We start from the raw sequence: 22,922 nt of genomic DNA on the forward strand, positions 1-22,922 counted from the left end.
AGTAACCTACAATCTTTTGTCTGCAGAATATAAGTGCATTTTTTCTTCCACTGGACAGGTTTATCTGAGGAAAAAAGAAAAGCAGAGTAAATTTAGTCCCGGAGAAATGCAATATAAAGCAATACCTAAAACACAGTTAAGCAATATACACTATGCTATCTTATTGCTGTATCAACCTAATTTATTTCTATCTACCCCATTGTTTAATTATAGGTATAAACAAAGCACAATTCAAGAGCTATATAATGTCAATGAACATTACCTACATTTCATGTTTATGTCTATGGATGCTGCAGTATTCCAAATAGCAATTTGTGGATTGGACCTTGGACCACCAGCCCCAAAGGGGCATTTTCCAGCTGCTGTCAGCATTGTTTGTTTGTGACAGGTTCTGTTTGTCCATCCCTTCATGTTCGTGCTTAAAAGACACACCTTCACATACTTGAAAGCATAGGTATGTTTAAATATTTATGGAATGAGAAGAATTTTTTTAATCTTTCTCTAAAAGACTGTTGGCTGGAATTTGCATGTTGAAGTACACATGCTGCAGATGCAAACAATTTTTAAAGCCAGCTATTGAAAACACACTAGCACCCTAATATAAATCATATTCACAGTAAAATGGGTTTTTTGTATGCTCAGCCCACAGCAAGTAAAGCAGCCCTCGTCAGAGCTGCTGCCCCAAAATACACATGCAGTGTCGTGTCCTGTGTGTAGAGGTGGGCAAGGGCTGTATTCCAAATGGTGGAGGTTAAAAATATCCACTGAGTCACACTGTGTCTCTTGAGAGACAGTAGTTAGTGGCTGAAAGGTGACATCTTCATGTTCTTAAATCTATTCTCAAACACTGTTTGCGTAAGTGACCGGAGCTCCCAATTTTGCAAAATCGGATAGTTGGTTCAGTGATGGTTGAGGTTCGCTTACTCACCTGGCACAGAAAAGAACTGGAAAGATGCTTGCGGATGTTTATTGTCTTAATAAGTGGTCGCTTAAAACACCTCTGCTCTTAACTTTTGCATAAGGCTTTCTGCTCTGTCTTGGGCACAGTCGTCTCTGAGGTGGCATGTCTATGTATGGGGAAGAGGGTGCTCAAATCTTAGATGCTCATCTGAGGAAGACAATGGCAGACTGTGCAGTATCTCTGATTAGTGCTATTTTATTAGCATCCAGCTCTGAGTTAGGTATAAGGCTGTGTCTTCTCCAGTGCAAAGTAAATCAGGTTGGTATAACCTACTGGTGACTCCCATAGCACAGTGTGGAAGGGAAGCCAAGTGCACTGAGCCAGGTAAAGGTAGCTCTTACTGGTGGTAGATTTCAGTTGCTTTCTCCAAGGTAAGACTGGTGCCTGCCTATGTGAGCTTCTCCTCCACCTTGTTTTGATGCGAACCAGCAGTAAGTTAGAATCACAGAACCATGCAACAGACCAGCTTGGAAATGACCTTAAAAGGTCATCTGGCCCAACCTTTCATGGGAAAGTGAGCCTAGATTATCTAGCACCCTGTCCAGCTGCATCTTGAAAACCTCCAGTGAGGAGGTTGTTCCAGTGATTTATTGTTCTGATGGTAAAAAATATCTTTATTGTATTGAGATGAAACTTGGTGCAACTTGTACCCATTGCCGCTTCTCTTCTCCATGTGGCTCCTTGTGAAGAGACAGCCTCTATCTTCTTTGTAGCCCCACTGTAAGTACTGGAAAACTGTGATGAGGTCAGAAAACTGCTTGAGTTAAGCTCACCTGTTCAATGCTGCACTGGGAGGGAATGGGATAGAGGCATTCACACCTTCAGGGATAGCTATGAGCAATGTAAGTGGTTACTGCCTCCCTGCTGTTTGGTACCACCTTCCCTCTGTCTTCAGTAGAGATGATGGAAGCACTGCATGCCAGCGTAGCTAATGAAGAACACGCATCCAGCATGTACAGGCACAATGATATGAACTGTGGATTGAGAGGGGAGATGTTGAGCTGTGTCCACATCCTGAAGGTTTCACTAAAGAGTGAGCTTCTCTCAGGTCTGCCACCCACTACTGGTACTTGCTAGGACTGCATTGACAAAGTGCAGAAACCCGCAGTGCATGAGAAATGCTCAGTGGATGTTACTCATGCAGCAGTGACCATCTGTGATGGCTAGGTGGGCCCCATCCCTCCTCCCAGGGACAGGAGGAGGCCATGTGCCTCCTTGCCTACACCATGTGCCAGGATTTAATGCATACACCCAGTAGTCCTGCCATCACCCCTCCTTGCCCCAGGAACCAGCTGCTCCCGGCGGCGCGACTTCTGAAGTTGTCCTTGTGTATGCGGTCTCTTGTACGTGAGTGTTTTTACAAAGCATGGTTGCTGAGTGCTAGCTCTGCTATACGCTGCACACATTACGGGCTCTTCAGAGGCAGAGCTGATGCCCTGTGCAAACGAAGGAGCTTGTTATGGTTCATTCAGCTCTCATTCCTTTTCGTGTTCGGTCTGTGAAGGATGGCGTTTTGAGGACTGCTGGAGGAAGTTTTCACTGTAAAGAGGTCTAGCCATGCCTTTTAGATGATTAGCTCTCACGTTAAATGCAGAACCTGCTTTTAGCACGGACTTTTCCCATTCGTAATTTCCATCATCTGTTCTGCAGTTCTTTGGGACTGCTTGAGCCTCCCGAGAGCAGCGTGGTACCCCTGCTCAACCATTTCTCTTCTGAAGGCTTTTGCCACTCACCACCTGTGAAATCTTTGGCATGGATGGGCTTCCACTGCATACTCTTGTTTGTCAAACAAAATTTCAGGGAAATTATCCTTAATCCAAAAATTGGCTTTTATATTTTTGCTGATCCCCCAAATTTATTATTTATTACATAGGTATCTCGCATGTAAAGAATAGTTTTCTAAGCACTGAAGTTCTGGAAATCATCCAAAAATCTTTTTCTCTTCAGATAATGTGTAGACAGACAAAGAAGTTAAAAGGGTTGTGATCATTATTTGATAATACTTAGTGTGCTTAGTGGTAAATCACACTGAGAGAGCAAGCAGGTAATAAGCCCAAAAGGAAGAAAAACCAAACTGCACCATCTAAAATCAAGGTAACAACATCTGGATTTGTCTTCCAGAACTATGGACACAGTCTCCTCTTTGGTTGTTCCAGGCATTTTCCTTAGAAGGAAGATGCAACCATATAGCTCTAGTTCCTGCTGTATCACTTGACATTGAACAGTAGTGTAACCTGAACAATTTGTTAAATCCCAGTGTTAGTCCACAGAATTGTGACTCTTAGTTATCTGTACCCTTTTAGGAAGTGGGATTAAAGTCAAATTTCTTTGGGTGTTTCTTACCCAGGATTTTTGTTTCCTGGTGACATACTGGTAGTTTCTAAAATTGTTTTAATTTTAAAATCTCAAGGTCCTCTCACAAATACTTTGTGCATTTCTTTTTTTGTCGTGGGTTCCCTGGGTTTATTGCTGGTCACAACAACCCCAGGCAATACTACAGGCTTGGGGCAAGAGTGGCTGGAAAGCTGCCTGGAGGAAAAAGACCTGGGGGTGTTGGTCGACAGCCGGCTGAATATGAGCCAGCAGTGTGCCCAGGTGGCCAGGAAGGTCAATGGCATCCTGGCTTGTATCATATAGTGTGGCCAGCAGGAGTAGGGAAGTGATCGTGCCCATGTACTCAGCACTGGTGAGGCCGCACCTTGAATACTGTGTTCAGTTTTGGGTCCCTCACTACAAGAAAGATGTTTCATTGATGGGCCATGTCCAGAGGAGAGCCACAAAGCTGGTGAGGGGTCTGGAGCACAAGTCTGATGAGGAGCGGCTGAGGGAACTGGGGTTGTTCAGCCTGGAGAAGAGGAGGCTGAGGGGAGACCTGATCGCCCTCTACAACTGCCTGACAGGAGGGGCTAGTGAGGTGGGGGTCGGCCTCTTCTCTGTGGTAACGGACGATAGGACGAGGGGGAATGGTCTGAAGTTTCACAAGGGGAGGTTTAGGATAGACATTAGGAAAAATTTCTTCACTGAAAGGGTTGTCAAGCACTGGAATGGGCTGCCCAGGGAAGTGGTGGAGTCCCCATCCCTGGAGGTATTTAAAAGATGGTGGGATGGCAGGGTTAGGTCAACGGTTGGACTTGATGATCTTAAAGGTCTTTTCCAACTTAAACAATTCTATGATTCCATGTCTCTGAAAAAAAAAGTTGAAGTGTGTGTTTCAAAACGCTTGTTTGAGAAAGCTCCTACCCAGGGTCTGTTGGCAAGAAGACTGAATTTCTTGCACTGCAGGCAAGGCAGTTTTGGTTTTTTTTTTTCCTTCAGAGGCATATGGGACTGTATTTTCAAGGAGTTAACAGTTCCACAGGGGGCAGATTTTTCATAAGTATTCTGCATGCAGAAGCCCCTTGATTTATATGGACAGATTTAATAAATCTGGTCAACCTGTGTGTTATGAACAGTCCTGCTAATTGGACCTGAAATGGCTGAATTAAAGCATATGTCTAGACTGTAGGAAGAGTGCCCTCAGTCTTTGTCCATTAATCACCAGAGGTGAGGACCAGATGGAGTGGTGTGGCTCTATTTTGGCCCTGGTTTCCTTCCCATGGATTTGAAATATGCATCTGAATCCAAGAGCAAGGCAGTGCTGTTGGGTGTTACCGCAGAGCAACAGCTCTCCAGAATTTGTGGAATAATCACGAGCAGATTACAGTCTTATCCTCTGTCTGATGGATGACATAACCACTTGAATATACTTTCTGTCTGGTAGAAAGTGCTATCACTAACAAAATAACCCCGATCTCCCCTGCTGCAATGTATCCTAGTATTTTATGGCAAAGTGTTAGTAGGTTGATTTGTTGATTTTTCCTCTCTTTTTGACAGCTCCTAGACTGTTTTGTCATCCCAGTGGTGATACTGCTCTCCTGGTTCTTCTTACTGGTACGATACAAGGCAGTACATTTCATTGGGATTGTGGTCTGCATTCTGGGCATGGGATGCATGGCAGGAGCAGATGTCCTCGTTGGAAGACAGCAAGGAGCAGGTGAGTAAGGATGGATGTGTCGTACAGCCAATTTCTGCTCACAGAAGCCATTGACCAGAACATGTCAGGTTGGGATAAAAAAAAGGGGGGAAATAAGCAAGAAACCCTGTACCTTCATGGATCCAAAGCACTGCACCATTCAGAGTTGCTTCTTTATTGGAAGGGACAGAGAACAAAAACGGGCCAGCACTTAGAAGTCAGCACTGCTGCAAACAGACTTGGTGGGCCCTGTGTCTGCAGCCCAGATCGCCTTCTGTGCAGGCCTGGGGGACAAGAGAAATACTTGTAGTTTCCTTCTGGTTTGGCTTAGTTGTTTGACTACAGACCTCAGTTGCTTCCTTTCCGAATTGGCTACATCTCTGAATCAGAAGGACCTCTTGTGTGTAGAATGTTCTTTTTTATGTGTAGCGTCATATGAATAATGTGTGTGTAGCTATTAATGCAGACTAGGCACAGTTAGATTTCATCGATCACCTTCCTCTGTCACACTGATTTCTCTAGTGCCAACCCAAATGATGTGGGAAGGCTGGAAATCCTTTTCAAAGATTGTCAATTAGGCACAGTTTTCATTCTTAATTAAAAGCACTGAATTGTGAGCTGAGTATAATACACTGGGATTTAAAATTCTTGACTCAGCTTTCTGAATACAAATGCAAGTGCTGTAAGAACTGCATTTGCCAGGTTGCTACTAAATAAAACAAGGGTGTTTGTGACAGGACTCACCATATCTCCCTGCCCCCTTTTATCCGTGTCCTTTATCCTAAAAGGAGACTTTTGGTTCATTGGTCTTCTCTAGAAATAGCCCTGCCCCAGCTAAAAAGGAAAGCATATGCTCTGCATTGTGAAATCAGCCAGCCGAAGCTGCATGAGGAACGACTGATTTCAGAGGGATTGGGATTTCAATCCTGGGTTCCAGAGGAAACATCCCGTGTCCCAGTAATCTAGTGAGCAACACGCTAGGGCGGGTGAGCTGTGGATCAGCAGGAGCAGTGGACCTCGGCTGGCAAGGAACAGATTGAAGAACACTGATGCTTTACCATCCAACTGCAATAATTAGATATTATTCACCATATTCATTACTAAAGCATGGGTATAGCTGTTAGCTAAATTTGCCCAGAAAACTCTGTTAACACGCATTATTGCCTTTTAATTCAGACCTACACATGAAAAACTATGTCCATGCTTATTGCTAAGCAGAGAGACTGCAGCTTTTTTTTTTTTAAGTGGTAAAATGATGTTATTAATTATGATGTTTTTAACAGAGTAGAATAGATCAGCTGGTTTAATTTATCTGAAGGGGTAAAAATATATCTTAAAAATCTGCAAATTACAAGAAGCATTGGCAGCAAAAGAAAAAAATTCTTTAAACTCTTCATTAAGGGGTTCCACACCATTTATACAGTATTTCATAGGACTGGGCAAACAAAAGAAAGGAATACACTGAAAGCAGTGATGCTGCATTAGTCCTCAGTAAACTCCTCTGTTTATCCTATATTTTAGGGGACAGGATCTGTTGACACCTGTGTGCCCCTACTATTTACTGTATTAGAATTGCCGTAAGGCTCTGGTAGGCACCTACTACATATGGCCATCTAGCCTGCCAACTCTTACAATAAGGGAAAATGAATTTAAAATGTATCACTGAGAGGTTAACAGGTATTTTACAAATTATCTGCAGGAATTCAGTATAAAGTGCAGGCATGCTCTCAACTTTCAATAAATATATGGTAGTTTACCTCTTTTTATTGTATCCTGACTGATGTTTTGCATATTTCTCAATGGGAAAAACAGTTACTACCAAGTACTTTGTGCTCTATCACCTTACATGTGAATTGTACCTTAAAATAACATTTTTTCTGAACTAATAACCCTGAGGTACCTTGGTACTTGTGCTCCTGTAATATACAGAGGTCTAAGGCACAGGGGTCTAAGGCACAGAGGTCTAAGTGTTTCATACAGATTTTTCAAACCTCTTCACAGCTTTAGCTTACCACAGTCTCGGAAAAACAGTCACTTCAGTCCTGTTAATAAGTATATACGAATATGTTTAGTCTAAGATGGGACACTTTGAGACTGATTTTTAGATACCATGATCATCAGTAATTACAACCAAAAGCAAAGAGAAACACCAGTTAATGCTGGGAGTTGAGGTAAAAAAGGTGGCAAAGTGGCCTAGTGAGAGAGTGAAAAGCAATCACGTCAGAACATCGTTCATATTTAAATGATTTATGTTACACTGTAGTGCTATAACTAGTCCCCAAAACATTTAGTCCTCTTTGGACTATATGACTCCTGCTTCCAGAGGACGCTAACGATGATTACTGCAAAGTGTGTTTTGCCAGGCTATGCCTTGTGTTTCTTTAGAAGAATGACCTATGCCATTAAATTGGTCAAGCACAACTGTATCAGCCTAACAGTCTTTAGAATGCCTCTGGTCAGTTGATATAAATTTCCTTAGCAGTAAACCAGTAGATGCATGTGGATTTTACATCCATGAAAATATGTCTATTAAGATATGTCCATCTCGGGGGAAAGTTCTGAAGTCAGCCTATTGAGGAAGCAAAGAAAAGGCATTTGACAACCAGGATGCTAGAAATTATTAGGAAAGAAACAAAAAATAAAACATTTTTATGCCAGTATATAAAGTTTTGATGCACTAGCCTCTTGAGTACCATGTATTACTCTGGTCACTGCATCTCAAAAAGAAATGACCAGAAAATAAGCTTACTGAAGCAGTGGAGAAAGGTGAGAAAGCTGTTCAGGGGCATAAAATGGCTTCAGGATGAAGAGATTGCAGGCAGACTGGGACTTTTCATCTCCCACAAAAGGCAAGAAAGAGACAGAATATGGTAAAGGTACCTGAAGTCTTCAATGGTATGGACAGGGTCAATACAGAGTGATTCTTAAATATTTCTCACAATCAGAAAATTATGGGATGCCCGTTATAATTTTGAGGTATCAGCCTTAAGAGCTAAAAACACGAAGCACTTTTTAATATAGTGCATGTTTGAACCGTGTAAGTTACTACAACAGGCTGTTGTAGAGGCCAAAACTGTATGGACTTTACACAAATTAATGAAGAATCTCTCAGGATCTATGAATTTTGATGGTCTAATACAACTTCCATCTCAGAAAATCCCTAATCTGCTGAGAACTGGCTGATAAAAATCCCCCTGTGCTTCCCTATTTCTTCATGCTTTCCTCAGCCACCCCATGCTGCCCAATGCCAGAGGAGGGTCCCAGGTCTGACCAGATTTTGGCGTCCCCTTCTGGGAGAGCCCTGAAGGTTGAGGCTCACGCTCTCCGAGCATGAAGGCGCTTTGGGGAGAGTCATCGTGGTGCGGTGCTTGGGGCCATCCCATCTCTATGATAACGCTCAGCCTCTGAGCCGCCTTTGTTTCGTGGATGCAAAAGGAAGATATTTTTGTCTCAGCAGTTCAGCACAGCCAAGCTGTAAGGTCAAAAGCCCTTTCAACAGTACTTCCCCGAAGTGTCAGTCAGTAGCTGTAATAAATACCAAATGAGTGAGCTCAGTGAGGGATGATTGGAGCCACTGTGGAACATCAGATGCAGCAGGGGTATGTAGAAGTTTTGTAAAGTACTGATGCTTCTTTTAAATTAAGGGCATCATCCGTGGCTGATTGCAAAAGAAGGCTAAAAGGAAAATGAGTATCAAAACTTAAAAAGATAAATGGTCAAATCTAAACAGGCTGTCAGTCAAGGCACACGCAAAACAGAAGTTCAGTGAGAGACTGGATGAGTACGTGAAAGAGAAATCTAGTCATGTTTGCTAAATACACAGAAGCCACACCTCCTCTGAGCTGAAAAATGTTGGGAGACTGAGGGAGTATTACTGGGCATATTTTAAACATTTGCCCTCTTCCTATTCACCCCTAAACAACTTATACTTCTCTGGTGCTTACAGCCAGCGTCAGAGACGAGGTATGGGGTAAATGACCCCTTTGGTCTGCCGTCTCATGACCATTCTTATTTTCATAAATTTCTTCTCACTGGAAGTTTGAGAACCATAGTTTTGAATCAAAACTGAAGGCTTAAAAGAACTCCATGGAGAAAAAATGTTGAAAAGATCATTTTGAGCCCATCAGAATCTTTGGCTTCCATTTTTATTTACTGCAGTATCTATTTACAAATCAATAATAATAAAACTTAAAATTAGGCAGGAACTCAAAAAATAAGAGGTATTTTAAAAGAAAACAAGTTTTTTTTCAAAAAACCCTACAGTCTAGTACTTCAGCATTTCTACTGAACCTTTTCAAAGGACATTCCATTATATCCAGCCTTTTGGAATATGGTTCTGCAGCAATGTCTGACAGCTTTGTGAAGCGGTAGCTCTTGTCGGAATCATTTAACAAGCCATATGTGCAGAGAGAATCGTGTGCATCAGTTTGCAAAGCCAGGGCCTCAGTTTTCAAGCTGGAACTTGATCTTGATCAAATCTCCCTGCAGCCCTCCCCACCCCCCCAGTAATAAAAGCCTCCAAGACTTAAAAAGGTTTCAAACAGTCTTTGATAATACAATGTTTTAGTAATTATATATACCTGGAGGTACTGAAAATACATCTTGGTGTTCACTGCATGCATTAGGTACTGCTATGTTAATTGAAGCTCTTTTAAAAATCTGTCATTATCATCACCCTGTCTACACTCCATCCTTCCTCCTCTCTTTCTTGTCAAACAGCTTCATGTGAGAATGAGGTCAATACTGGGGTTGTAATGATTTCTTCACTCATTTCACAGGTACACTGAATTTTTCAGTTGGTTTCACATCTAAATACTGGACATGTTTTAGACTGGTTAGATTTCAAGATGAGATGCAAACTGCTCTATATAGCTGAGTCACATTCTATCTGGAAACAAAATAATAATAATAAAATGAAAAAGATTAGTCACTGAAGAGTGCCTCTTGGTTTCTATATTTTTTAACAATTTTTTCAGATTCTTTCAGATTCTCTTATCCACAGCAAGGATAATGCTCTCCCTATACCTCTGCTAGGTTTTGAATGAAAACTGTTAAAATGACAGAACATTTGCGTTCAGCTTATTAACCCAGATATGGGTTACTTAGTGACTGAGGATTGAAATCTATAGGGAAGAATTTGCAATGCTTCTAATAAAAAGATGGTTGTTTTGACACATTCTGATTTTTCCCCTGTTTATTCCTAGGTGAAAATAAACTGATAGGGGATCTCTTAGTACTGGGCGGAGCAACACTATACGGCATCTCAAACGTTTGTGAGGAGTATATCGTCCGAAATCTGAGTCGAGTGGAATTCCTGGGCATGATCGGACTCTTTGGCTCCTTCTTCAGTGGAATTCAGCTGTAAGTGAGCAGGTTTGAGCCGCAAGGTCATTCAAACAAGTGCAGCTCTTCCCTCTGTTGAGGTAGCTTCTCTTCAAAGGTAGCCATTTCCTGTGGAGAGGAGGTGTCCTCTAATTCTGGAATTTGCATTGGTTTTCATATTTCAGATTGGTGGATTTGAATAATAACACAAATTTGTACCTAGGGACGCTAATTCAAGGGGCCTACAGGAAAGATGGGGAGGGACTCTCTAAGGGTGCATCGTGATAGGATGATGCGGTAATGGTTTTAAACTGAAAGATGGTGGACTTAGATTAGATACTAGGAAGGAATTCTTTACTGTGAGGGTGGTGAGACACTGGAACAGGTTGCTCAGAGAAGTTGTGGATGCTTCCTCTCTGGCAGTGTTCAAGGCCAGGTTGGATGGGGCTTTGAGCAACCTGATCTAGTGGAAGGTGTCCCTGCCCATGGCAGGGGGGCTGGAACTAGATAGTCTTTAAGGTCCCTTCCAATCCAAACCATTCTATGATTCTGTGACTGGTGTCCTTGAATAGTCACATGGGGAGGGAGGAGTAGAAGGTATTTTACTGATTGGCTTGTTCTGTGCAACTACATTATGATATGGCGAAAATAATGAAAAAGCCTTTAGGAAACTGGCATTTTCACTTCAAAATATTTAGTACTCAGGGGACTGTCACATGGATCTCAGGAACTAACGAGTCCTGTTCTATATCCACATGTACTTAATGAGCAGCTCACCAGCAAGACTAAGAGTTGGAAGGTAGCTTCCAGTGTTGTAAAATCGTGACTGATGAAAGTGTAGTGAAAGTCACCATGCAGGACTGCCAGATTTTATGCAGATCCATCATGGGTGCTCGTCACACAGATAACTTTTGATTATTAGTCAAAATCAGGTTGCTCCCTGCACATCTGAGCTACTCAGCTTCTAAGAACAGAGACTGATCAGAACAATGACCCAAATTGCCAGTTAATTAGTTCTATTTCTTTAGCCAGAAAGCTTATTATATTTATGTGGGTTCTGAACATGTGACTTAAAATGATTTATATTAACTGGCTGCCACACAAGCAGTTCCTTTTTTTAAAAATACAGCATTCAAGAGCACGTAAATGTGCCTAGTATCTTTGGCTAAAGCATTTTTGTTACCTACAGTGTTCATGGTAAGTAGGTACTAACTGATTCTGTGGGCATCAAAGCAGTGCCCTTGTCTTGCTCTGTGTGTGCATAAACTGTCATGTACATATCCTGTATTCCTGAATTTAATTATAGTGCCATTGCCCACTCTGGACCCAAGCAGTTAGTCACAATTCAGGGTCCGTGAGTTATTTTGCTGGGGAGAAGAAGCTGGTGCTGGAACAAGGCACCTTTGTACACAGAGAACACAACTGGAAGGAGGTAATAAGAAACCATTTCTTCACTGAGAGACCTAAGGTTTTTCTAGTCAAACTTTGGCCCAAAAATTCTTGCCAGCAGGTTTTTCTCCACTGGTCTCCACAGCTTTTTGCTGCTAGTGCTTTTGTGGCACTTTGTGGAGCCCCAACCACACTTCACTCATATGTACTTTTTTAACAAGGTGGCAAAAGCTTGCATATCAGGAGAGGCCAATAATGTTTTTGCTACTTGGTTGCATGAAGCAATTCAGCATTTTCTTATCTTTACCTGTAATGCAGAGCAGATATCACATAGTTATGAGTTCATGGAGGTTTAATCTAACTAAATGTACCAATTGTTTTAAAGAGAAGGCAGGTCCCCATGTTAAAATTGCAGACTCTTTGAAACACTACTGGCCACTTTGGTGCAATATAGGACCTTTTGGTCCTATAAACTGAAGTAATCTGGGGAAGGAGTGTCTCAAAAATAGGGCCATTTCCCAGCGTGCTAGACACAGCACTGGTCAAAATTTGGTTGGCGCCCACAAGGTGATTGAGGATGAGGAACATGTGTGCCAATACCACTGGAGATTTAAGTCTCATGCTCATAGGATTTACAGGGAGCAGCACAATTTTGAGAAGGGAAAATATCAAAAAGTGTGTAGGCCTATGCTGAATGTAGGAAAGACAAAACAGTACCTACAAGTGAACGTCCCTTTTATTGACATGCACTGGACTCAAAATAGTATCATAGCTAAAAGCTATGGTATTTGCCTCTTATTCCATGAGTAAGTACAAATGTCTACATAAGTGTGGGTGACTCATGTTTGTTCATGCTTCAGCTCTAGTACAGGGTGGTGTCTCCAAGAGGATTTTCAAGAAGTAGGCTGTTGTTTTCTAAAACAGTTTAGCAAGAGTGCTTAATATTAGACTGTAATGTAAAATAAACTCAGATAATGTCTGTTGAACAGCAAATGAAGGTCTAAGGCATCAGGGCAAACAGTGAAGTAAAGGAAAGAGTTGGCTAACTACCCTGGCACGGTGGAAAGAGAAGTTTTGTGAGTTGAATGTGATTAAAGCAGGGAGAAACTGTATATCAAACCAAGACATTAGTTGACAGGAGGTGTGGATATAGCAACTACCCAGAAAATGGAAATAATGCTGTCTGATGGGATCACATAATCATAGAATAACCTACTTTGTAATGGACACCTGAAGGTCATCTTTTTCAAGCCCCTACTCAAAGCAACTCAAAGCTAACTTAAAAGTTACAGGAACTTGTACAGTTAACTTTTTAATATCTCTAAGAATTGAAATGCCAGTCTTGCTGGGCAACCTGTTCCAGTGTTTGACCAGTATTTTTTTCCTTATATCTAATCAGAGTTTCCCACATTGCAACTTGTTTACATTGTCATTCATCCTTTTGTTGTGCACCTTCAAGAAAAGTCTGACTGTCTTTTCTGTGACCTACCCATTAGGTAGTTAAGACAGCAAATTTATTATCCTGTCCTTCTTCACCTGGGTTAGCCTTCCCTTCTTCACACTGAACAATCCCTGCTGTTTCAGCATCTCCTCTTACATCCCGTGCTCCAGCCGTGTGACCATTGTGATGGAGCTTCACTGTTACTCCCTCCAGTCTGTCAATGACTATCTTATTCTGGGAAGCCCAAACTGGGTACAGTACTTCAGTTGCTATCTCACAACTTGCTGGCCAGACTCTTACTAATACAGCCCAGGATGCTGTTGGCCTTCTCTGCTCCAAGGACACATTGCTGATTCATGTTCGAGTTAATGTCCACCAGGACTCCAAGGTTTATTTCTAAAAAGCAGCTTTCTATCCAGCCAGCTCCCAACCTGTACTATTGCATAGGGTTATTCCACCCCAGGTGCAGGAGTTTGTATTGGCTTTTACTGAACTTCACGAGGTTTCTGTTGGCCCTTTTCTTCAGACAGCATTGTGGGTAGCCCACCCATCCAGTCCATACCTCTTCAGTCTCTAAGGATCTTTTGAGAAATCATGTTGGAAGCTTTGCTAAAGTCAAGGTAGGTTACACCTCATCCTGTCATCCTTGTCCTTTATTTACTGAGCCAGTCATCTCGTCATAGATTCCATTTGGTCAGGTATGATTTGCTCTTGAGAAGTCTGCGCTGATGTTTTCCAGTCATCTCTTCTTCATTTTCTGCTTCTGGAAAGATTTCCTCCATAATCTTCCCAAAGGTTAGCATAAGGCTGGCCAGGCTAAAGTTTTTTCTCTCTTTGAAACTGGGTGTTGCATTTGTCTCTTTTCAGGCTCCAGGGTCCTCCTCCAATCACCACAGCCTTTCAGAGATCATTGTGGTTCCAATTCTTCAGTGAATCTGGCATCACTAAATGGCAACTTCTGGCAAGGTTGCTCTTACCCCTCTGTTTCACAGATCATAATGAATCACAGACCATAGCATATTGGTTTATACTTCTTTTGTATCAGATAGGCAATAGTATGAAAGCAATGTTCCTACCTTTAAGTTATATCAAAATTTGTTTGCCAGAACAACAGACACTGCAGTTTGTTTTCATTATATTCTTCAGGAATTGCTGATAAAAGAAACATATGCCTTATGCATGCAAAGACACTCATAATTTAGTTATTTTGCAGACAAAATAATCTTATTATTCTATACACAGTATTAAATTTGCCACACATCAGCAGCAAGCAAATTAGAATTTCCAGGATACAACTCTCTAGACCAGATTAATCTGGACAGCACTGAGTTCCTGCAGTTTTACTATTAGGCTTGGTCTTCCATATACCACCTTTTGTACTAGGTACTTTGTTTTTCAATCTGTGTAATTCCATGTTTTATACTTGTTTAAAATAGTGTCCAGACTAGCATGCAGAGTTTTGCACAGCAGGAGTTATCTGCAAATAACAGATCAGAGAAGGCAGTTAGCTGAGTGAAGACCTAGCTCGTGAGATACCTAATCTCCAAGGGTTTATTTGCCTGGATTGGGAAGAGCTGACTTGTTGCCACCTTAGAATTTTCTGGATCTGGGCTTTCAATGTTAATGTACAATGCAAGACTTACAAGACATTGAAAGTGGACTTTTGCAGCTTGGCCAATCCTTTGCTTTGTTTCCAGATTTTCATTGCTGTGACTGTTTGATCTTTCTCAGTGTGTAACAAATCACAGTATTCTCCCCAAAGCCAGCCTGTGATATTTATTTGACACTGCAGAGATGCTCTGAAGAGTGAATAACTCAGACAGATACATTATTAATCATTTAAGTTCAAAAGGTTTTGGAATATTAAGTCAGAAGAGTACGAAAGGACTGAACATATAGGGGGATGGGCATATTGGGCAGGTATATAGAGAGCTGGAAATAAACCAGTACAAATTGTACGCTATCATGTCTGATTACTGCCCTAAAGATCTTTCAAATACACGGGCACAGGGATAATGCCAGAGTGGATTAGCAAAGTCTGACTGCATTTGGTTCCTGCAGAGATTTTTTGTTATGAGGTTATTTATGTTGTTTTGTCCAGCATTAGAATTGAATGAGTGGAAGTAATTTAACTTCTCTTCCATCAAATTTTGCCTTCTCTTCTCTTACAGTGCAATCATGGAACACAAAGAGCTATTGAAAGTTCCCTGGGATTGGCAAATAGGTAAGAAAACACTTTACCTCATTGAAGATAGTTGATGAAGGAGGCGTGGGGACAACCAATGTTTGGGGAGGCAGGCACGAAGTTTCACAGGAGCCAATGTTTGTGACTTTTCCGCCAGTTACTGCCAAAGGTTGAACCACATGCCTCATAACCTTTCTTAAATTATCTGTCCTCCCATTGCCATATTATGCCTTCCTTGCACCATTAGGTTAAGCATATGAATGCCGTAAGATAATTGTTCAGACAGCCGTGAAGTAAAACAAAATGGGGTTCCAGTTCTACGATTCAATGCAACACTGCGGCAAATAAATGAGGTAGTCATTAAGAGCCAAACCTTTTCAATGAATGCCAAAGAAAGAAAATGGAACCTAACAAAAAACTATAAAAATACTTGCAGTGCATATTATAGCCCCATAAACTCATTTGCAAGAGGAGCATTTCTGTATGCAAATGGTTAATTGCTTTCCAAGTAGTCTTGGTGGAATATAGCAGATGTGTCTTCTAGGCGAGTTTAGGTAGCATTGTGCACAATGAAGCTCATATGGTGTTTTGCTATGCAGTGGATTGCATGTTCCCATTTCAGTTTGCAAGCTGAGTTTATGATCTAAGACTCACTTCTAATTAGCCTAACAAATTATTTGCTTTAAAAGCAAATCAACATTTAGGACAGTCCCTGTAATCACTCTTTTACTATTTATGACAATAGAAGAGATAAAAGAATGCTAACAGTATAGAGCTGATATACTTAGCTGGGGGGTCAAACTTTGGCAATCCACTGAGAATAGCTTGTTCCCTGGTTTCAGAATGAGTATTGAAATGACAGCTCAGAAGTGTGCAAAGGCAACTGATTATGTGGAGCGTCCCTGAGGGCAGGAGGTACAAATTATGGAATATGCTGTTGTTTTCTTTAAACTTAGTTCACAATTTCATCTCATCATCATAAACCTTAATAAAAACAGTGTGTCTCTCACCAAACACCGCACCTAGAAGTCTTGGAGATTTGATGGTTGAGCTGTAAAACTAAATGACAAATTGATTTAAAGTATCCATGGAGAAACACACTCAACTGCGTACTATAAGTATATTGGCCTTTTTTAATCTGAGATAATTAACATAATTGCATCAGTGTTTGTTTATACTTCATGATACGGAGCTCAGAATTAATCTGGTACTGATGGAACTAGCAATGATCATAGTGAATTAATCTACTGTCCATGTAAATGTCATATATACTTCCACGGGAGTTCTGTTGTAACTCAATATCAGTGAAATGTGCTATTAAAATAAAATCAAGTAAGATTTTATCAGTCTGTGATGCCACTGAAATGTCATTGAAAGTTAGTCACTAATTCTGAAGAGTCCCTATGCTTCATAAGGAGATCACCTTAGCAAGAACATCATAGATATGTCCTTGTTTTTTTAGAGCAGTAATTGGAGACGCGGTGCAGTTGAACGTGGATTAAATGGTTTTTGTGTAGTTTTTGCGTTCTTCCCTGGCTTCCACTACACTCGGTGTGCTTTCCATTGCATTGGCAGTGATACAATGTTGTCAAGTAGTGATTGACAAATCTATGTCAGGGTGTTCACAGCCTTGTCCTGAATAGTTATCCACTGCAACAGACTCAAACCTGCAGTCCAGCAGAGTTAAATCATCAGCCTTCTGAATGGTAGTGATAAAGTCACAGCAGGCAACCTAATAAATAACTCAAGGTGGCCTATTGCCATCTGCCATAATTGTGCTATTAAGAATGGATGAGCTACCTTTCAACCGATGTAAAATGCAAATTATTTTGGAATATAAAGATCTAAAGCCAATCTGTTATGTCTAGCATGTTTAAAACAGGCTGTGGCCCTCCTGGTTTTAATTTTGGAAATTCCCCTGACACATAGCATCATCTTCACACTTAGTATAAATCAGTGTAGCTCTGTTTGAATCCTTGAAGGTTTAAGTATTAATACTCAATGACAACCTGACTGAAAGGAGAATGATTATACTGTTCTGATTGAGTGGTTTCATATGAGACCATGACACATTTTGTAGAGTGGCACATGAAATAATAACAAATAAATTAACACCAGTTTTTTTTTTTAAGAAAAAAGCCAGTTTGAATCTCCAAGGAAGTGTTCTGTGTTACAGGGGGGTTGAACATTTCTGAATGGTCTTTATTCCAAGAAAACAGCATGAAAAATCGTAACTGATTGCATTTCATCCCAATGAAATCATACATTTTGGAGTAGAAATGTGAAGGATAAACATTCAACATTCAACCAGCATGCTCAGGAGCTAAAACAGAAGTTCCCAGGCATGTTAGTCTTGGTAGTACTTGGGCTACTTTAAAGCAGTCCCTGGGGACAGATCCTGCCCATCTGTGTGAAGATGCCTGGTCTTAAGACAACTGAGGAGATACTGAGGGATCAGTGCTTGTTCATCCTGCAGAAGAGAAGGCTTTGAGGAGTTACCTACAAGGAGGTTATCAAAAGGACAGAGCCAAGGTCTTCACAGTGGTGCATGGCAGGAGGATGAGGGACAACAGGCAGAAGCTGAAATGGGAGATTCAGACTGGATAAAAGGAAAACCTTCACACTGAGGACAGGCAGGCAGTGGAGCAGATTTCCTACAGAGGTTGTGCATTCTCCATCCTCAGAGGTTTCAAGACCAGGCTGGACAAAGTCCTGAGCAACTTGGTCCAATCTCACAGCTGAGCCTGGTTTGAGCAGGGTTTGAACTAGAGACTTCTAAGCTCCCTTCCAGCCTGAATAACCCCACGATCCTGTGATCCTAAGTGCCCAATTCAGACACCTACGAGGCATTCATACCCAAACAGGAAAAACTGGTGACCTTACCCATCAGGGTGAGCACTGACAGGCAAGATGGGATTCCTTCCGCCACCTTTAGATAACTGGAATGTGGACATCTGATTTAGTTAAATAGACTCCCTTATCATCAGGAAGAATAAAGAGGCATGACAGAAATCATACTATGATTAGACCTAGGCTGGTGACTTAAAGAAGTTGGACAATCTGCACCCTAAAATTTCCCAATCTCTTCATTGACCACCAACCCTCAGTATGTGTCCAGAGTAAGGTGTAAAGAATCCCATCCACAGCTGCCTTCAGGCAGATTAAGCCTTCAGTTCAGGACAATGCCAGCACACCTGAAAGCAGACAGTTACAAATTATGAGCTTCTCAGGGTTTAACACGGACCAGCTGATCAGCAGATCATTACAAAAGCACCTCCTAATGCACCAGGTTGCTTCCTTTCAGTGCTTGCTATGGGTAATTTGTGCCTTTGACTCAATGCCTGGTTAGATGTGGGGCCCAGCACCTGGGGCTGCAGCACTCATGGCTGTTCCCAAGGCTGCCATTAGCACTGCAGGGGTACCCAAGGAAGCTGAGGCTCCAAGCCTTTGACTTAAATCGTATTTTTTAGTCTGAAAAGTGGCCCTCTAAGAAGCAATACCTGAAAATCATATGATGTTATTTCCAGTTTGCTTATTGTCACAACTAAATGCCATCCAGCTGGTGGGTATTACGTGTATTTTTAAGATGTAAATGAAATGCTACTTTACATTCACCTCTGATAGGACAGCTACAATTTAAGCAATTTTTTGCTGGAACTGAGATGCCCTTTGGAAAAGCAGCCTGTGAAGTGCTTGTAGTTGGCTGCCAGAGAATATCAACACCAAGGCAGTGCCATAAAATTATACTGTTAGTTGAAAACATAACCCAGCAAAGCACCTGAATTTGTGTGTTAAATCCAGATTGACTAGCAGGGCTCAGTGGACCAGCTAGTGGTTTGCAGACTGTGCTTTGAGAATGCTGACTTCAGGTCCAGAATGGCTTTTGTGCCTGATCTGTTCTTGATTTAAGCCTGCAAGAAAAGCTGACTTAATAATGCTCATGTATGCAAACCATTTCTCATTGATCAAAACTACGCTCCATTTGATGCAATCATTTGCCTACTACAGAAGAGTTGCAGAGTTTGCATAAAGTGACTCTTTCTAGCACTGCCTAAGACTGATGCTGTTGGTACCCATATACAATGCACACCTTTAAAATTTGCTGCCTGTTATTAAAAGCAGTTCTCACCCTGATTATCTGTATACTGAATATAAATTCGTTATCATGCCATAACAATTGATACACAGACACTGACATTTTGTGACTGCTGTATTTGTTTCAGATGAATGTACCCTTCAGTTCAGATGCTTCTAGGGGTCTCAAACTGTCATGGCTGATTTTGTCCTTTAAACAGCTTTTCTAAAGAGTTTTTAACTAAGTGGATCCACAAGCAGATACAAATAATATGGGCTTTTTTTTTTGCCCCTTCTAATTCCTTTCAGAACTTTGGCAATCAGATTTTCTGCAACTTTTAGTCAATAACAACATGCTCTGAAGAGCTGGCATGAGTCTAAATTTAGGCTCATGCACATATCAGCTGGGAATTCTGCAGCATACGGCAGCCTAAGAAATATCATTTGCATGAGAGCAGATGAGCGAAGTGTTTGCTGTTTTTTTAACTTCATATTGATTAATGTGCCTTGGGATTTATCAAGTAATTACTGAAGCAATAAATTCTTTCCCAGTAAGTTATTTAGGTTTTTAAATGAAATTAGATTTTTACTATACTGTATTTTTATTATATTAGTGTCTTAACAATCTAATTTGCGTAGACACTCTGTAAACATGTAGCAAGAAACAGTCTCAGCTCCAGAAAGCTATATTAAGGAAGGCAGACAAAAGTGTTAGAGGAACAGAAGCACAAAACTGAAGTGATTTATCAGGTTTGGTGGCAAAATAGGACTAGGACCTCTGTCACTTGAGTGCTGTCCTCATGCATTCATCCATTGGCTCATTAGCTCCTCTGCAAATACTTTTGCATTCACTTTTTGGGTCCATTCCCAAAAATATTGTGTGCTCCATCCAACTCAGCTGAACTCAGTTGGTGTCGGGGACATTCGGCTCCTTAAGAGACTAGAATTGATGTGTCCAAATGAATCATTTATGTTCAAATTTATATCCAAATTTATGTTGGACATGGGGTATTCACTAGTAGTGTGAGATGCCAATTTAAAACAGCACTGCTGTTATGGTGACCACAGAGAGCAGACCTTCTGTCCACTTCTGTGAGGTGTGGTTTTCACTGGTTTTCATGTATTTTTAGAATGATGCTCTTTATCTATCTATCTATGTATATGTGCAGCTTAATAATTTGAATCCATGTTTTTTTGAACAGCATTCTTCATCCTTTTCTGAAAACACAGCCTTCTTCCTCCAACATGGGTCATTTCTGCAGGCTACAGAAGGTCACTTTGCTTCTTGTTTCTCTTCCACAGGCTTGTTGTATGTGGGCTTTAGTGCCTGCATGTTTGGCCTCTACAGCTTTATGCCAGTGGTCATAAAGAAAACCAGTGCTACTGCCGTCAACCTCTCCCTACTCACGGCTGACCTGTACAGCCTCTTCTGTGGATTATTCCTCTTCCACTACAAGGTATGCCGAAATGAGAGGTACACTTGGGTAATAGCTGTGAGCCTGAAGAAACACCAGTGCAGAACAATGAAACAAAAGAAGCCTCCAAGCTTTGCTACTTCTGTACAGTAAAAGTGCAGATTCTTTTTAATACTTCAGGCTTTCTACACCAAACCCAGTTTTATTTTGTGATTTGCAGTTGTTAAAGAGAGCTCGCTTGGTCTTGTTGTTACAAGTTTTAAGATTTGAGTACCTGTTCATCAGCAAATGTATCACTAATTGCATTTTACTTACCAGAGGTACCTTTTAACTGCTGTGACCAGACCCAGGTTGGCAGCATGAAGGGAAGGACTCTTCCAAACTTCCCATAGAAATTTTTTGCCTAGTAAGAAGGTTGTTTCATTCATGCTGATTCTGTATTTATTACTTGTAAGTGTCCGTGAACTACAACTTTCTTGTCAGCCAAACCAATGGCTTGCCTGTTAGTGTAAATGCCAAAATGTGCAGCAGATTTGTCTCGAAATTAAACTTTTATCTCTCGGGTCCTCTAATATTTACAATACTGTGTTGTCCAGGCACACATTTGGTCTCTAACTGCAAGGAATGGCACTTCATTTTTCACAAGTGTCCCCCCCCAATGTCCATCATATGAAAGTGGCATCAGGGTGCCATAGGCGATTGCTTTGTACCATCATTTATTCATAAGAGGGAGGTTACTTGGTAACTAAAATGGCGGTCCAGAAAAGTGTTAGGCAAATGAAAGCCTTAAAATACTGAGTAGCTAACCAACCCAAATCAGATTTTGTGATACTAATGGTACCTGAATAACTCTGAAGGAGACAGTGAAAGTTCAAAGCTTCACAGTCCAACACAAAATTGGTTTTTGCTATTGCCTTTTATATCATTTGTATGGCTTTAAGAATTTTGCAGACAGAAGAAAAGCAAGTATAAAGTGTTTGACATTAGGTATTAACTGAAAATTGTTATCCTCTGTTAATAATATTATTTGATACGCACAGCAAAATATATTTAGTGATGTTAGTCCACTGCTTCTAAGGAAAATATCTCTGTTATACAATAAAAGACAGACAAATTTAATTCTGAAAACAGCGGTGGTGGTGTTTTAGCAAAATCAAACTCTGTAAGAGGGAGGGACTCAAAAGGCAGCAGGGGTTGGGCAGCTTTGTGCTCAGCATTGCTCAAACCTGACAAAAAAGGCAATTTTGCAAATGCAAACCTTAAACTTCAGGCACCTGAAAGGCAGAAGGTGCATAAAAGGTTTCAGTTTTTCTCTGTGCCTAATTGTTGAGTACATTGGCAGAGCCAGGAAGGCAGAATTTTCAACCTCATTGACCCCCTGTCTTTCTACTGTATGTGCATGTCAGCTCTTGGCCACAATAGCACCTTGGCCTCCCTTTAAGACCCATACTGAAAAACTGCACTGGAGGAGAAGCCTCAGAACTGGAAAGTTTTCTGATTGCAAGCAAGGTCTCATCATCTGTCCTGGCAAACCAGTTGAGTTCCACCTCTGAAGAAACTGGTGGTCCCCTCTGCACCTTACTCATCTGATTAGAAAACTGTTTGAAAATCTCATTCTCCTGCAGTTAACTGTATCATGAAGTCTTCTTCACAAACTCCTATCAAACTCTTACTTCAGCCTATTTAGGTTTTTTACCTCCACTGCTCTCCTTGGGATACGGTTTCAGACCATCACTGTTCCAACAGTTAGAAACCTTATTTCCAGCATAAATTTACTTGTTGCTGGTTTTGATAGAATCATAGAATGTTTTGGGTTGGAAGGGACCCCTAGAGGTCATCTAGTCCAACCCCCCTGCAGGAGCAGGGACACTGCTAACTAGATCAGGTTGCTCAGAGCCCCGTCCAACCTGGCCTTGAAAGTTTCCAGGGATGGGGCCTCCACTACCTCTCTGGGCAACCTGTTCCAGTGTTTCACCACCCTCATTGTAAAGAATTTCTTCCTTATATCTAGTCTAAACCTACCCTGGTTTAGTTTAAAACCATTACCCCTTGTCCTTACACAGCTGGCCCTACTAAAAAGATTGTCCCCATCTTTCCTATAGGCCCCCTTTAAGTACTGAAAG

The 22,922-nt window shown here is 41.2% G+C and overlaps 1 protein-coding gene across 1 annotated transcript in view; it reads left to right on the forward strand.

The window, feature by feature from the left end:
• Positions 1-22,922, forward strand: part of SLC35F1 (solute carrier family 35 member F1) — a 254,425-nt gene that overhangs the window by 209,880 nt on the left and 21,623 nt on the right. The window contains exons 8-11 of the mRNA XM_035900698.1: positions 4,835-4,994; positions 10,178-10,334; positions 15,297-15,349; positions 20,687-20,841. Coding sequence (XP_035756591.1) covers positions 4,835-4,994; positions 10,178-10,334; positions 15,297-15,349; positions 20,687-20,841 — 525 coding nt within the window. The remainder of the gene's footprint in view (positions 1-4,834; positions 4,995-10,177; positions 10,335-15,296; positions 15,350-20,686; positions 20,842-22,922) is intronic.

Source organism: Egretta garzetta, unplaced genomic scaffold (assembly GCF_000687185.1).
Source record: "Egretta garzetta isolate BGI_Z169 unplaced genomic scaffold, ASM68718v1 scaffold18, whole genome shotgun sequence".
NCBI classification, from domain to species: domain Eukaryota; kingdom Metazoa; phylum Chordata; class Aves; order Pelecaniformes; family Ardeidae; genus Egretta; species Egretta garzetta.